General features: G+C 42.7%; 3 protein-coding genes across 7 annotated transcripts in view; 1 reads left to right on the forward strand and 2 right to left on the reverse strand.

The window, feature by feature from the left end:
* LOC146007459 (uncharacterized) overlaps positions 1-12,326 on the reverse strand; it is a 606,258-nt gene that overhangs the window by 471,868 nt on the left and 122,064 nt on the right. The window lies entirely within an intron of this gene.
* The window catches only part of LOC146009548 (uncharacterized), a 613,273-nt gene that overhangs the window by 140,021 nt on the left and 460,926 nt on the right, over positions 1-12,326 (forward strand).
* The window catches only part of LOC146007461 (uncharacterized), a 450,549-nt gene continuing 445,297 nt past the window's right edge, over positions 7,075-12,326 (reverse strand). For all 5 annotated transcript variants that reach the window (XM_083145831.1, XM_083145830.1, XM_083145832.1 and 2 more), the window contains one exon: positions 7,075-10,291. In XM_083145831.1, coding sequence (XP_083001957.1) covers positions 9,126-10,291 — 1,166 coding nt within the window. In that variant the 3' untranslated portion in view covers positions 7,075-9,125. The remainder of the gene's footprint in view (positions 10,292-12,326) is intronic.

Raw genomic sequence — 12,326 nt, forward strand, 5'->3', positions numbered from 1 at the left:
TAAAGGGCCAATGTATTTTATTTTGTTACCAGTGTGTTTGTTTTTTATATGGGGGCCAATAGGTTTGTTTTTTTCCTGGGGGGCCAATGTGTTTTGCCCTGTGGGGATCTCATGGTGTGCCTTGGCAATTTTAAAATGATATTTAGTGTGCCGCAAGGTAAAAAGGTTAAAAATCACTGCTATACATGTTACATCTGCCCCACCTGCAGTGCACATCGTTTTGCCCATTTTGAGAACACATTTGTACTGTGATCAGATCTGAATAAGGGAAAGAATGTGACGGCAGATAAGAACCACTTGGCCCATCTTGTCTGCTCCATTTTTAAACATGTTACCTCAAACCATATATGACCCTTATTTATTTGTAAGGATATCAATATGCCTATCCCAAGCATGTTTAAATTGTACTACTGTATTTGCCTCTACCACCTCTGATGGGAGGCTATTCCACTTATCTACTACTCTTTCTGTGAGGTAATTCTTCCTCACATTTCCCCTGAATCTTCCTCCTTCTAGTGTCAGTGCCTGTCCTCTGGTTCTGCTGCTCCTCTTCCTGTGAAGAATGTCTCCCACCTGTACCTTGTTAAAGCCCGTGATATATTTGAAAGTTTATATCTACCCCAGATGGCTTATTCCAGTACAAAGTGCTGCCATTTGGTTTACATCAAGCCCCAGCAACCTTGCGGCCCGACAGGGAATATGCAGCTGCATATTTAGATGACATTGTTATTTTTAGCTCTGACTGGGAGTCACACCTACAAAAGGTAGAGGCATATTAAATTATCTACTGGCACACAGGTTTACCGCCATCCCTGAGAAATGTGCCACTGGTATGGTGGAAGCAAAGTATTTGGGGTACATTATGGTCAGAGGACAGGATAAACCTCAGTCTAGTAAAGGTAGAAGCAGCTCTCACCTAGTCTACACCTAAATGTAAGTCACAGCTTAGGACATTTCTCGGTCTGGTGGGATATTATCTCAGGTCCATTTGAGATTTTGCCACTAGAGCAGCTCCACTAACCACATGTCTTAAAAACGATCCCCAGACAAGATGTGGTCTAGACCAGTGGAAACGGCTTGGGAGGATAGAAGACTAGCTTTGAGCGCAAGCTCCTTAATTTAAAAACAAATTTGTTTCGGATGCCTCTGGGACAGGATTAGGAGCAGTCCTTTCCCAAGAGGTAGATGGAGAGGAGAAGCCCATCCTCCACCTTAACCGTAAATTGCTGCCCAGAGAACACAAGTACTCGACTGCAGAGCAGGAGAGCTTAGCAATTACGTGGGCAGTTGAATCCTTAAGATATTATTTGTTGGGACAAGAGGTTTTGTTGGTCACAGACCATGCACCCTTATAATGGAAGCATACAAAGAGGTGAATGCTCGGGTGACCCGTTGGTTTTTGGCCTTACACACCATTTAAGTTTGAGGTGATGCAACCCTATGGTGAAGCTAGGGGAGGTGGGTGACCTCAAGAAAGTGGTGGAGGGCTGTGTACCTGGGCGGATGACACAAGTAGAGGTGGGTGAGGTAGAGAGCTTGCCTGAAAACTTTGTAGCTTCACCAGGATGATTGAAGCTGAGGGGGAGGAGTGCGGCAGAGACAGCATCTCTCCACAGGAGAGTAATGTGGAGGATCCACACCAGGTTTTGGAAGCAGTAGCATCAGCAGGGTCATGTAATCAGCAGCACCTGTGCTCTCCTGATATACGTGGTTCCAGGGGGAGAGGGTAAATGCTCCTGAAGGTAGTTTAGCTGCCCAAGCGATAGGCCAGGGTGTGGCCTATGGTAGGGACCACTGGAGCATTTGGAAGAGTCTGTGCTATGCTGTGATTACCTTTATGCTGCTTGCTGTATCTTCACTTGCCTGTGACATTGACCTGGTATCCAAAATAAAGACCAAAGACTTCATCTGAATCCAGTGTACGTGCCTCCTTGTCACAATATATAATAGTGATTATCAAGCAAACTATTCACTTTCATATTAAAGTATTTCACTGTTTTTTGATACAAGTATATTTATTTACACTTTGTATCTATGTGAACACATGAAGGCTGTTTATGATCATGTTTATGATTTATCGGCACAGAATTCTATGTAACTCTAGAATCTGTATGCACACGATATACTGCACTGGGGCACGCCTCCTTGGACAGGAAACTCAGAGGCATTCATTTTTGCAGTTTTAAACACTGGTACAGAATAATATGTTTCTGAAAATACATAATGTGTTCTCTTACCTGCTAATGATATACTACACCTAGATAACACATCTCTGATATATGATATTATGTTATACCTTGGATACTTGTATTGTAGTGTAAGATGGCTTACGTAAATGATAAATGCTCCTGTATGATATAGAAATGCAATTTTTTCAAAACCTATATTAAAGAAAAGGAATAAAAGTTATGTTTTAGAACACTCTTTTACTTATTAGTCGGCCATGCACGGCTCATTGTCAGGAATCGACTCCAAGAGATTCCTCGGTCTTGCAAGTAATTAACCATTGGGATCAACCAAACCTTTTATTGTGTGTCAAACCCCCCCCCCCCCCCCCAAAAAAAAAAATTGACTGCATATTATTCATTCTTTTTTAACGATGACTTTAAAGGCGTATTTAAAAATACACTCTAGCAAGACAACTTCTAGATTACTTTTTATTATCACAGAAAAAAGGTGATTTGACCGTCTCAAGAATTTCCTGTACTTTCGATGGGGCAACAAAACCGGAAGGTTGTTAGCCACAATATCTAGGTCGAGTGCTTTGAAAAGGTTGATCACACACATTAAAGATCCGCTCTCTGCTTCGGTTAAGATGGTAATTCCATGTATTTTACAGCACTTTAAATCTTATTTTTATAATTTATATGAGGCTCGCCCATCAGGATTTCATAATCGTCTCATAAATGATGCAGCTCTTCTCCAATGATCTAATTCTCAGAATGAAACTCTCCCAAAAGAGATGACCTTCAATAATTTTAGGTTATTAAGCACAGAGGAAACCTCTTGGGCATCTATTTTAGAACTGAGCAGTGCTAGGGCTGCAGGAGAAAGGGAGTTTACACTGGGATATGATATTCTGCATTGATTCCACAAAAGGAGGAATACTACTTGTAGGGGAAAGATTATATAATTGGGTGTAAAATTCGAAATTCCTCCGTGATGGATTGGGGGGATCATGAATACGTTCACCCGGCCGTGTTTTAATTGACAAAACATTATTTTGTGATCGTTTAGTACGTAATCTAGTTGCCAATATCCTATCAGCCCTGTCACCCTTATCATAGGTCTGGTTAAGCCGTTTGAGGAAAAAGTCATGTTTTAAATTTATAATTAAGTCAACAAAAAGATTGCTCCAAAAAGAAACTTTCTGCTTTTGAATTTCTTTTCAATCAATGTTTTTCAATAATGCAACTTTACAGAATAAAAAGGAAAGTTGCTGTTACTTTAGAGAATTTTGCTAGCAAGTCAATGAAAGTAAATGATACGTTGGGGAACGTGACAACAGCGCTGCATGGCGTTTAATTTTACTTCATACAAAATTTTTTAATATAAAATAATCTTACTTTTGTGAGATCATCACGTCGCATCTGGAAACAATAAAAATATCTTTGGAACCTAAACAGATCAGGCATCAATGGATCAATTAAAAGTCATCTTCGGTAACCCGGGGGTTCACGGAGAGGGATTGTCGTAACGACTTGGACAATATGCTTCTATCACAGCCAATGGAGAAAAAGGCTATTTCCACCCATTATTTATTTTTGAGACCTACACTCAAACATGAACAACAAGAGCCATGCCTCATTTAACACACGATAAGATATTAAGCTCCCTACAGACTTCTAGGAAACTTATGCCGGCTATGCAGTACCAAGAAATGTTTTTAAATATATATCATAAGGCTTACTTTTCTCCCAAGCGACAATACCTGGCAGGGATGATAGATTCAGCCACATGCCATAGATGCCAGGGAGCAGTTGCTGACCTATATCATTATTTCTTTGGTTGTCCTTTGATTAGGGCATTTTGGCTGAAGGTTAGAACATTCATTTTAAATCATTTAGTAAACTATGTACCATTCGGGGACGCTTGGGTTATCTTGGGCATGCTCCCAGAAGGACAAAGGGTGGACAAAGGTTGTAAAAAACTGCTTCTAATAGTCAGTGCTGTGGCTAGAAAGTCTATATTACAGGCGTGGATTGATGCGAGGCCCCCGACCTTACAGATATTCAAGGATAAACTGCTCCATGTCTTTACAATGGAGAGGGCGGAGTGCTTAATGGAGAGGGAGAGACGCTCAGAAAAATTCTTTAGTGTATGGGAAAGGTCCTCAGGATGATCATCCTGAGGAAGCCAGTCACCTGGCGAAACTAGTTGATCATTCGCAAGCATCTGGAACCGCCGACTACCCCTGCATACAAGGAGGAACATCGACGGAAGTCTGCCGGCAGACACTTCCACGCTCCAACCCCCCTTTCTTCGGAAGAGGTACTGTAGCCCGCAGCGGCACCCATTCAAAGACCACAACTATTCCTCACCAGTCGATCAGAGGACCGTGGGAAATACCCACAAGGACATACCCCAGTGTGTTATCCCATTCCCCCACCTACCCAGTGTATGTGTATACCGGTACTAGCATTGACCTAAGCAGCTAATGTGACATCCAGCTGGGTGTTAATCTGTATGCCATAGCTTTGCAACACTGTAACACATCCTTCTGACACTGTGATACTTTTTACTGTGATATAATTACCATCAGTGAGATATATATATATATTTTTAATTGTGACCCATCTCTCCCCCACCCCTTTTTTAAACTGATATATTTTTTGAATACTGTAATATTTTTTAAATGTGAAACAACTATAAATGTCAATTTGTTTTATTTGTTTATCTGTTATAAGTAAATAAACCACACCTATTCCTTTCAAACACAAGTGCTTATCCTCGTTTTTAAATATAAAATGTAGAGGTAAAGGTACAGTCGCAATATAACGTATAAGGGTCCCCTAGCGCAGAGTGACACCGCAAGGTGTAACCCCCCCCTCAGTTTATCTACACAGAAGGTACTGGTAGTGTACCTCACACTCTTGCAGCTTAAAAGACCCATAACCTGTCCACAGCGCAACCTTCCCGCCTACCCACCCCCCTGAAACCTACACAGTTATACTGTTTGTTGACATTACGCGGTTATACTGTTTGTTTATTACATACATATATACAGTGCATACATTTCTGTATCTACATTTCAACATTGTCCAAGTTGAACATCAAATCATTTTTTTAAATAATAAAAAATAAGGTACTTGTGTATTATCTGGGCGCCCGATTTTTTAATCTTAGGGCATTGTACAATCAAAAATCGGGTCTGGGGGGGCATTTAACATGGGAATAAGCCCATAAAAAAATCAAATTTATGGACGCACTAGCACTTTATTGACTGGGGAATCCATCGTTTAAGCCTACTGCGGTAGTGCAGCAGTTTTGATCTCAAACATAGCCCACTGCAGCCTACATACATGGTGAGATACCATATGCTTTTTTCCAGCTTATACCCAGAAGTGAATTGCATCCTAAAGATACACCAAGAGTCCAGTTTGTAACTTTATTTGTATTCATTTGTATTCGTTTTACCTGATTTTCATTGTCTTGTTCCACAAATAAATTTTGCTTAAAAGTGAAATTTCATGAACATTTTTTGAAAGAGTTGTGCCACGCCACACAAATCTGTATTGTACATGTTGTCTTTTTGGGGATAGGTGTAACCCCATTCATTGGGCAGTATTCAATGAGAATACTGACGACGTGCAGCGAATCCTGTTTAGGATTCGCTGCACATTCGCCACGGCTCGCCACGTTCCGGAGCCTCGCCGGCTCCAGTATTCAACGAGTCAGGGGCTCACTGCCCCTGACTGGCGAATTTTAACTCCTGCGGCGATGCCGCAGGGAGCCTGAGGACGGCGGCAGGCAGGGAGATGGAAGTCTCCCTGCCTGCCACAGAACGTTTGTGGGGGAGAGTTGGGCTCTCCGGGTGCCAGGCAGCACAGGCTGCCCCCCGGGGGTGCCAGCAGGGGACCGGGTATATTCACTACACCCGATCATGCATATGTAATGATCGGGTGCAGTGAATATATGAATATCAAATGAGCGGCTCGGCTCCGGCCCCCTGCTGGCTAGTCTGTGTAAAAAAAAAAAAATAATAAAATTCCTGATTTTTTGACACCAAATGTAAAAAACAAAACACTTTATTTTAAAAGTTCACCTTCCACTTCACTATAAAAAGATAGCGATTGCTACTCGGTGATTCATGGCGAAAAAAACCTTGAAATGTATTCACCATCTGGTCATTGAATAGGGTGATTCACCGTTTTAGTCAAAAATTCGCATTACAGCACAAAATCGCCATAAAAACATGGCGAATCAGCCTCATTGAATACCGCCCATTGTGTGGTTGGCTGCATTCTCTCAATTTATTGCGCTTCCTCCATCCATCTTTGTTTGTAAAATAAGCCCAAATCGGGCATGATCGCGTTGCATCGCATGCCATTATAATGGCAAGCAATGCAATATTAAAATTGTACAGTCGGGTTTTAAAACCCCTGAAATCAGGTACCATCGCATCGCATGCCTTAATTAGTGGCATGCGATGCGATATATTGGGCGCCCAGATAATACACAAGTACCAAAAATAATGACAGAATTTAAAAAAGCAGCAGTGGTAAATGTGCTCAACCTATTTATTACCAGTTACCAGGATATTGCAATGTAGCTGTACCAAGTAAATCCTGGGGAAATGGCCTGCTAAATTGAGGGGAGGATTGCAGGAATCTGTCAGCCAACAATGAATGACCCGGTTCCGGTAAGTGTCCTCTTGTACAGTGACAGGGAGTCCGTAGGCAATACCATACCTCCCAACTTCTGTCCGTATGAAATAGGGACACTCGCGCAGCGCCCGAAAAGGGGGCGGGGGCGTATGCAAATGATGGCGCGGCTTATGCTAATTAGCCGTGACCTCATTTTCATACGAGAATAGACGCTGTGCGCATGCGCACAGCGTCTATTCTACTAGATTGGGGGTCTCCCAACTGCCACCCCCCCGCAGCGGGACAATGCCTGCCACGGGTGGGACAGCGGGACAGGACCCGAAAATCGGGACTGTCCCTCTAAAATCGTGACAGTTGGGAGGTATGCAATACTACAGCAGCAGGGTAACGAGGGGATCTGGTCTCTGTGACAGCGGGCAGTGCTGGATGGGAGAGAAGGACACCAGCTGGGAGGACAGGCCAGGTGCAGGTAAGCAGGATCACACCTCTGCTAGCACTCAGCCTATGCAGCCCTAGGTGTTACTGGGTAGTTATGGTGGAATTAGCATTAGCCAAAGGGCCAGTTGTTCAACTCACCTGGACACTTAGGTGAGGACATCGCAGGTGTAGTGACAATCCCAGAGCACAGGAGGAGTGCTGGCGGCTGGAATAAAGTCCCAACAAGCCAGCGATGGTGCAGGGTGCTAGTGCACAGACCCTGATGCTGTGATGGGGAGCGCTATAGTGTTCACCACAGATGGATCACTCCTCCCCCTGGCCACTCCCAACTCTGCACACAGCCAATAGGGATTCAGCTGCTAGCATACACAGCCAGGCTGGGACTTGTAGTCCAAAATTCCTGGGCTCAGACTGTGCGGAAGTGGTGGTATGCCATACTGGTGTGTGCCGCTCTACTTTGCATGGCAAGTAAGATAGGTTATAACAGTAGCAGCAACAGGTACAGAATATCAGGATAGCACAGAGGGAAGGGAGGGGCTTATACTGTCTAGGCCTAGGGCCTTCTGCACTGCGTTCGGCTGTATAGCCCTCCCCCATGATTTAGTACAGTGCAGAAAGAAGGGAACATAAGCATGGAGATACATAGGAGCTGTATGACCACATATTACTGCTGTATCAGTGAGAACTTGCAGACATAGAGGATGCTGGGCTGGAAGCTTACATGGTCTGGTGTAGATATAAGGAAGCTGACATTTGCTGGACACAGTCGGCAGTGACAAGAGCTGACAATCACTGGGCTGTGTACTACTTCTGCAGTGTCCTCACAATATACTGACATTTATTATCAAAAAAACACCATTAGTTTGCTAATTTCTCCTAAAAAAAACAACTATTTTCTCAAAAAATTTAATTCAATGTCAAGACAGAGAAAAGAAAGTGAATATTTTATTGTTTGTCCCCACCAGGAAGAAATACTTCCCATAATCCACCATTCCACAACAGCATAAGCTGGATTCTACCCATACACTTCCAGAGTGTCTGTATAAATGGTCCTGCCTGTTCTCTGTTACGTGTGTGACTGACATGGATAACATGTAGACACTTCTGTAACACTATGCTCTGTCAGTAATGTGGTGAGTGGGGCAGATATATACATACTATGAGTTTCACCTGAGTGACCTTTTCCAGTCTTACATTACTGACACTCATTCTAATTACCTGATCACGGATCACTCATACTGGGGCAGATTTATTAAGCCTTAACAAGAGATAAAAGCAAGGGTGATAAAGAGAGATGAACATCCAGCCAATCACCTGCTAACTGCCACGTTACAGGCTGTGTTTGAAATAAGTCAGTAAGGAGCTGATTGGCTGGACATTTATCTCTATCTACTAGATTGTAAGCTCCTCAGAGCAGGGCCCTCTTCCCTCCTGTTGTCTACGCCCTCTTCTCTTCACATTTCACTCACAGCTCTACTATACTCAAACAATCAGTGTCCATCTTTGACTACCAGCCCCTAGTAGTACGTATCAAGTCCTCACTACCTACTTTTAAGCTGTAATTTGTATTGAACTGTGGCATACATTTTTTCCTGTGATCTATTTCTGTTATTTATTTACTGTAAGTTTGGTCTCCCTGTACTGTTCCTTTGTACAGCGCTGCGAAACACTTGTGGCGCCTTATAAATAAAATAATAATCACCCATGCATTTATCTCTTGTTAAGGCTTAATACAACTGCCCCAATGTTACTGGATTGTTGTTACGACGCTGTTGTATTTCAGATCATAGTAATGATATACTCCTGTGTGAATACTGAGGGTTAACAAGACTGGATATGTATGTAAAACATTTCTCAAACTCAGAGCATTGATATGGCCTCACCTGTGTGACTTCTCTGATGTGTAACAAGATGTGATTTCTGTTTAAAACATTTCCCACACTCAGAGCATAGAAATGGTTTCTCTCCTGTGTGATTTTTCTTATGTCTAGCAAGTTCTGATTTGTAACTATAATATTTCTCGCACTCCGAGCATGGAAATAGTTTCTCACCTGTATGAATTCTCTGATGTCTGACAAGAAATGATTTCCGTGTAAAACATTTCCCACACTCAGAACAAGGAAACGGTTTCTCACCAGTATGGCTTTGCTGATGTCTAACAAGGTCTGGTTTGCATGTAAAACATTTCTCACACTCAGAGCATGGAAATGGTTTCTCACCTGTGTGACTTCTTTGATGACTAACAAGTTCTGATTTGCATCTAAAATGTTTCGAGCACTCAGAGCATGGAAATGGCATGTCAGCTGTGTGACTTCTCTGATGTCTAACAAGTACAGATTTGCATGTAAAACATTTCTCGCACTCAGAGCATGAAAATGGTTTCTCACTTGTGTGAATTCTCTGATGTGTAACAAGTTCTAATTTGCGTTTAAAACATTTCCCACACTCTGAACATGGAAATGGTCTCTCACCTGTATGACTTCTCTGATGTGCAACAAGATTTGATTTATGTGTAAACCATTTCCCACACTCAGAGCATGGAAATGGCCTCTCTCCTGTGTGACATCTCTGATGTGTAACAAGATTTGACTTGCGTGTAAAACATTTCCCACACACAGAGCATGGAAATGGTTTCTCACCTGTATGAATTCTCTGATGTCTAACAAGAAATGACTTCTGTGTAAAACATTTCCCACACTCAGAGCATTTAAATGACCTCTCACCTCTGTGACTTCTCTGATGTGTAACAATATGTGGTTTATATGTTACACATTTTCCACCCTCAGAACAGGGACATTTTGTATCACGTGTATGATCTGCACAATGTGTAACAAAAGCTGAGGTATTAGAACAGATATCACGATTAGAGGGATCAGATGATATAACAGCACTGGGAGGTACTGGATGTATATTTGGGGTACTGGGGATGTCTCCTGGAGACTCTTGTGTGATGTCATCTTCTAGTTTAGTATCAGCAGACAAGATGCGATCTTCCTCCAGGACATCCCTGCTTGTGTCTCCCCCTGCTGGAGATAATATAACTATTATTATTATTATTATGCCCAGGTCTTTATACAGTGTACACACATAACTCCACCCTACAGAGACTATATAGTAATTCCCATCAGTCCCTGCCCCAGTGGTGCTAACACTCTGTATTCCCAGACAGCATTGCTCACCACTACATCACCGTGTCACTATGATGTCATCATTATGTCAGCCGGTGACATTGCTGAACCACAATATCCATCCAGACTGCCCTCATACGTAAATACAGGCCTAGGTATTACTGGGTAGTTATGGTGGAATTAGCATTAGCCAAAGGGCCAGTTGTTCAACTCACCTGGACACTTAGGTGAGGACATCGCAGGTGTAGTGACAATCCCAGAGCACAGGAGGAGTGCTGGCGGCTGGAATAAAGTCCCAACAAGCCAGCGATGGTGCAGGGTGCTAGTGCACAGACCCTGATGCTGTGATGGGGAGCGCTATAGTGTTCACCACAGATGGATCACTCCTCCCCCTGGCCACTCCCAACTCTGCACACAGCCAATAGGGATTCAGCTGCTAGCATACACAGCCAGGCTGGGACTTGTAGTCCAAAATTCCTGGGCTCAGACTGTGCGGAAGTGGTGGTATGCCATACTGGTGTGTGCCGCTCTACTTTGCATGGCAAGTAAGATAGGTTATAACAGTAGCAGCAACAGGTACAGAATATCAGGATAGCACAGAGGGAAGGGAGGGGCTTATACTGTCTAGGCCTAGGGCCTTCTGCACTGCGTTCGGCTGTATAGCCCTCCCCCATGATTTAGTACAGTGCAGAAAGAAGGGAACATAAGCATGGAGATACATAGGAGCTGTATGACCACATATTACTGCTGTATCAGTGAGAACTTGCAGACATAGAGGATGCTGGGCTGGAAGCTTACATGGTCTGGTGTAGATATAAGGAAGCTGACATTTGCTGGACACAGTCGGCAGTGACAAGAGCTGACAATCACTGGGCTGTGTACTACTTCTGCAGTGTCCTCACAATATACTGACATTTATTATCAAAAAAACACCATTAGTTTGCTAATTTCTCCTAAAAAAAACAACTATTTTCTCAAAAAATTTAATTCAATGTCAAGACAGAGAAAAGAAAGTGAATATTTTATTGTTTGTCCCCACCAGGAAGAAATACTTCCCATAATCCACCATTCCACAACAGCATAAGCTGGATTCTACCCATACACTTCCAGAGTGTCTGTATAAATGGTCCTGCCTGTTCTCTGTTACGTGTGTGACTGACATGGATAACATGTAGACACTTCTGTAACACTATGCTCTGTCAGTAATGTGGTGAGTGGGGCAGATATATACATACTATGAGTTTCACCTGAGTGACCTTTTCCAGTCTTACATTACTGACACTCATTCTAATTACCTGATCACGGATCACTCATACTGGGGCAGATTTATTAAGCCTTAACAAGAGATAAAAGCAAGGGTGATAAAGAGAGATGAACATCCAGCCAATCACCTGCTAACTGCCACGTTACAGGCTGTGTTTGAAATAAGTCAGTAAGGAGCTGATTGGCTGGACATTTATCTCTATCTACTAGATTGTAAGCTCCTCAGAGCAGGGCCCTCTTCCCTCCTGTTGTCTACGCCCTCTTCTCTTCACATTTCACTCACAGCTCTACTATACTCAAACAATCAGTGTCCATCTTTGACTACCAGCCCCTAGTAGTACGTATCAAGTCCTCACTACCTACTTTTAAGCTGTAATTTGTATTGAACTGTGGCATACATTTTTTCCTGTGATCTATTTCTGTTATTTATTTACTGTAAGTTTGGTCTCCCTGTACTGTTTCTTTGTACAGCGCTGCGAAACACTTGTGGCGCCTTATAAATAAAATAATAATCACCCATGCATTTATCTCTTGTTAAGGCTTAATACAACTGCCCCAATGTTACTGGATTGTTGTTACGACGCTGTTGTATTTCAGATCATAGTAATGATATACTCCTGTGTGAATACTGAGGGTTAACAAGACTGGATATGTATGTAAAACATTTCTC

This window comes from Crinia signifera, chromosome 6, assembly GCF_055691185.1.
Source record: "Crinia signifera chromosome 6, ASM5569118v1, whole genome shotgun sequence".
In the NCBI taxonomy this organism is placed as follows: Eukaryota; Metazoa; Chordata; class Amphibia; order Anura; family Myobatrachidae; genus Crinia; species Crinia signifera.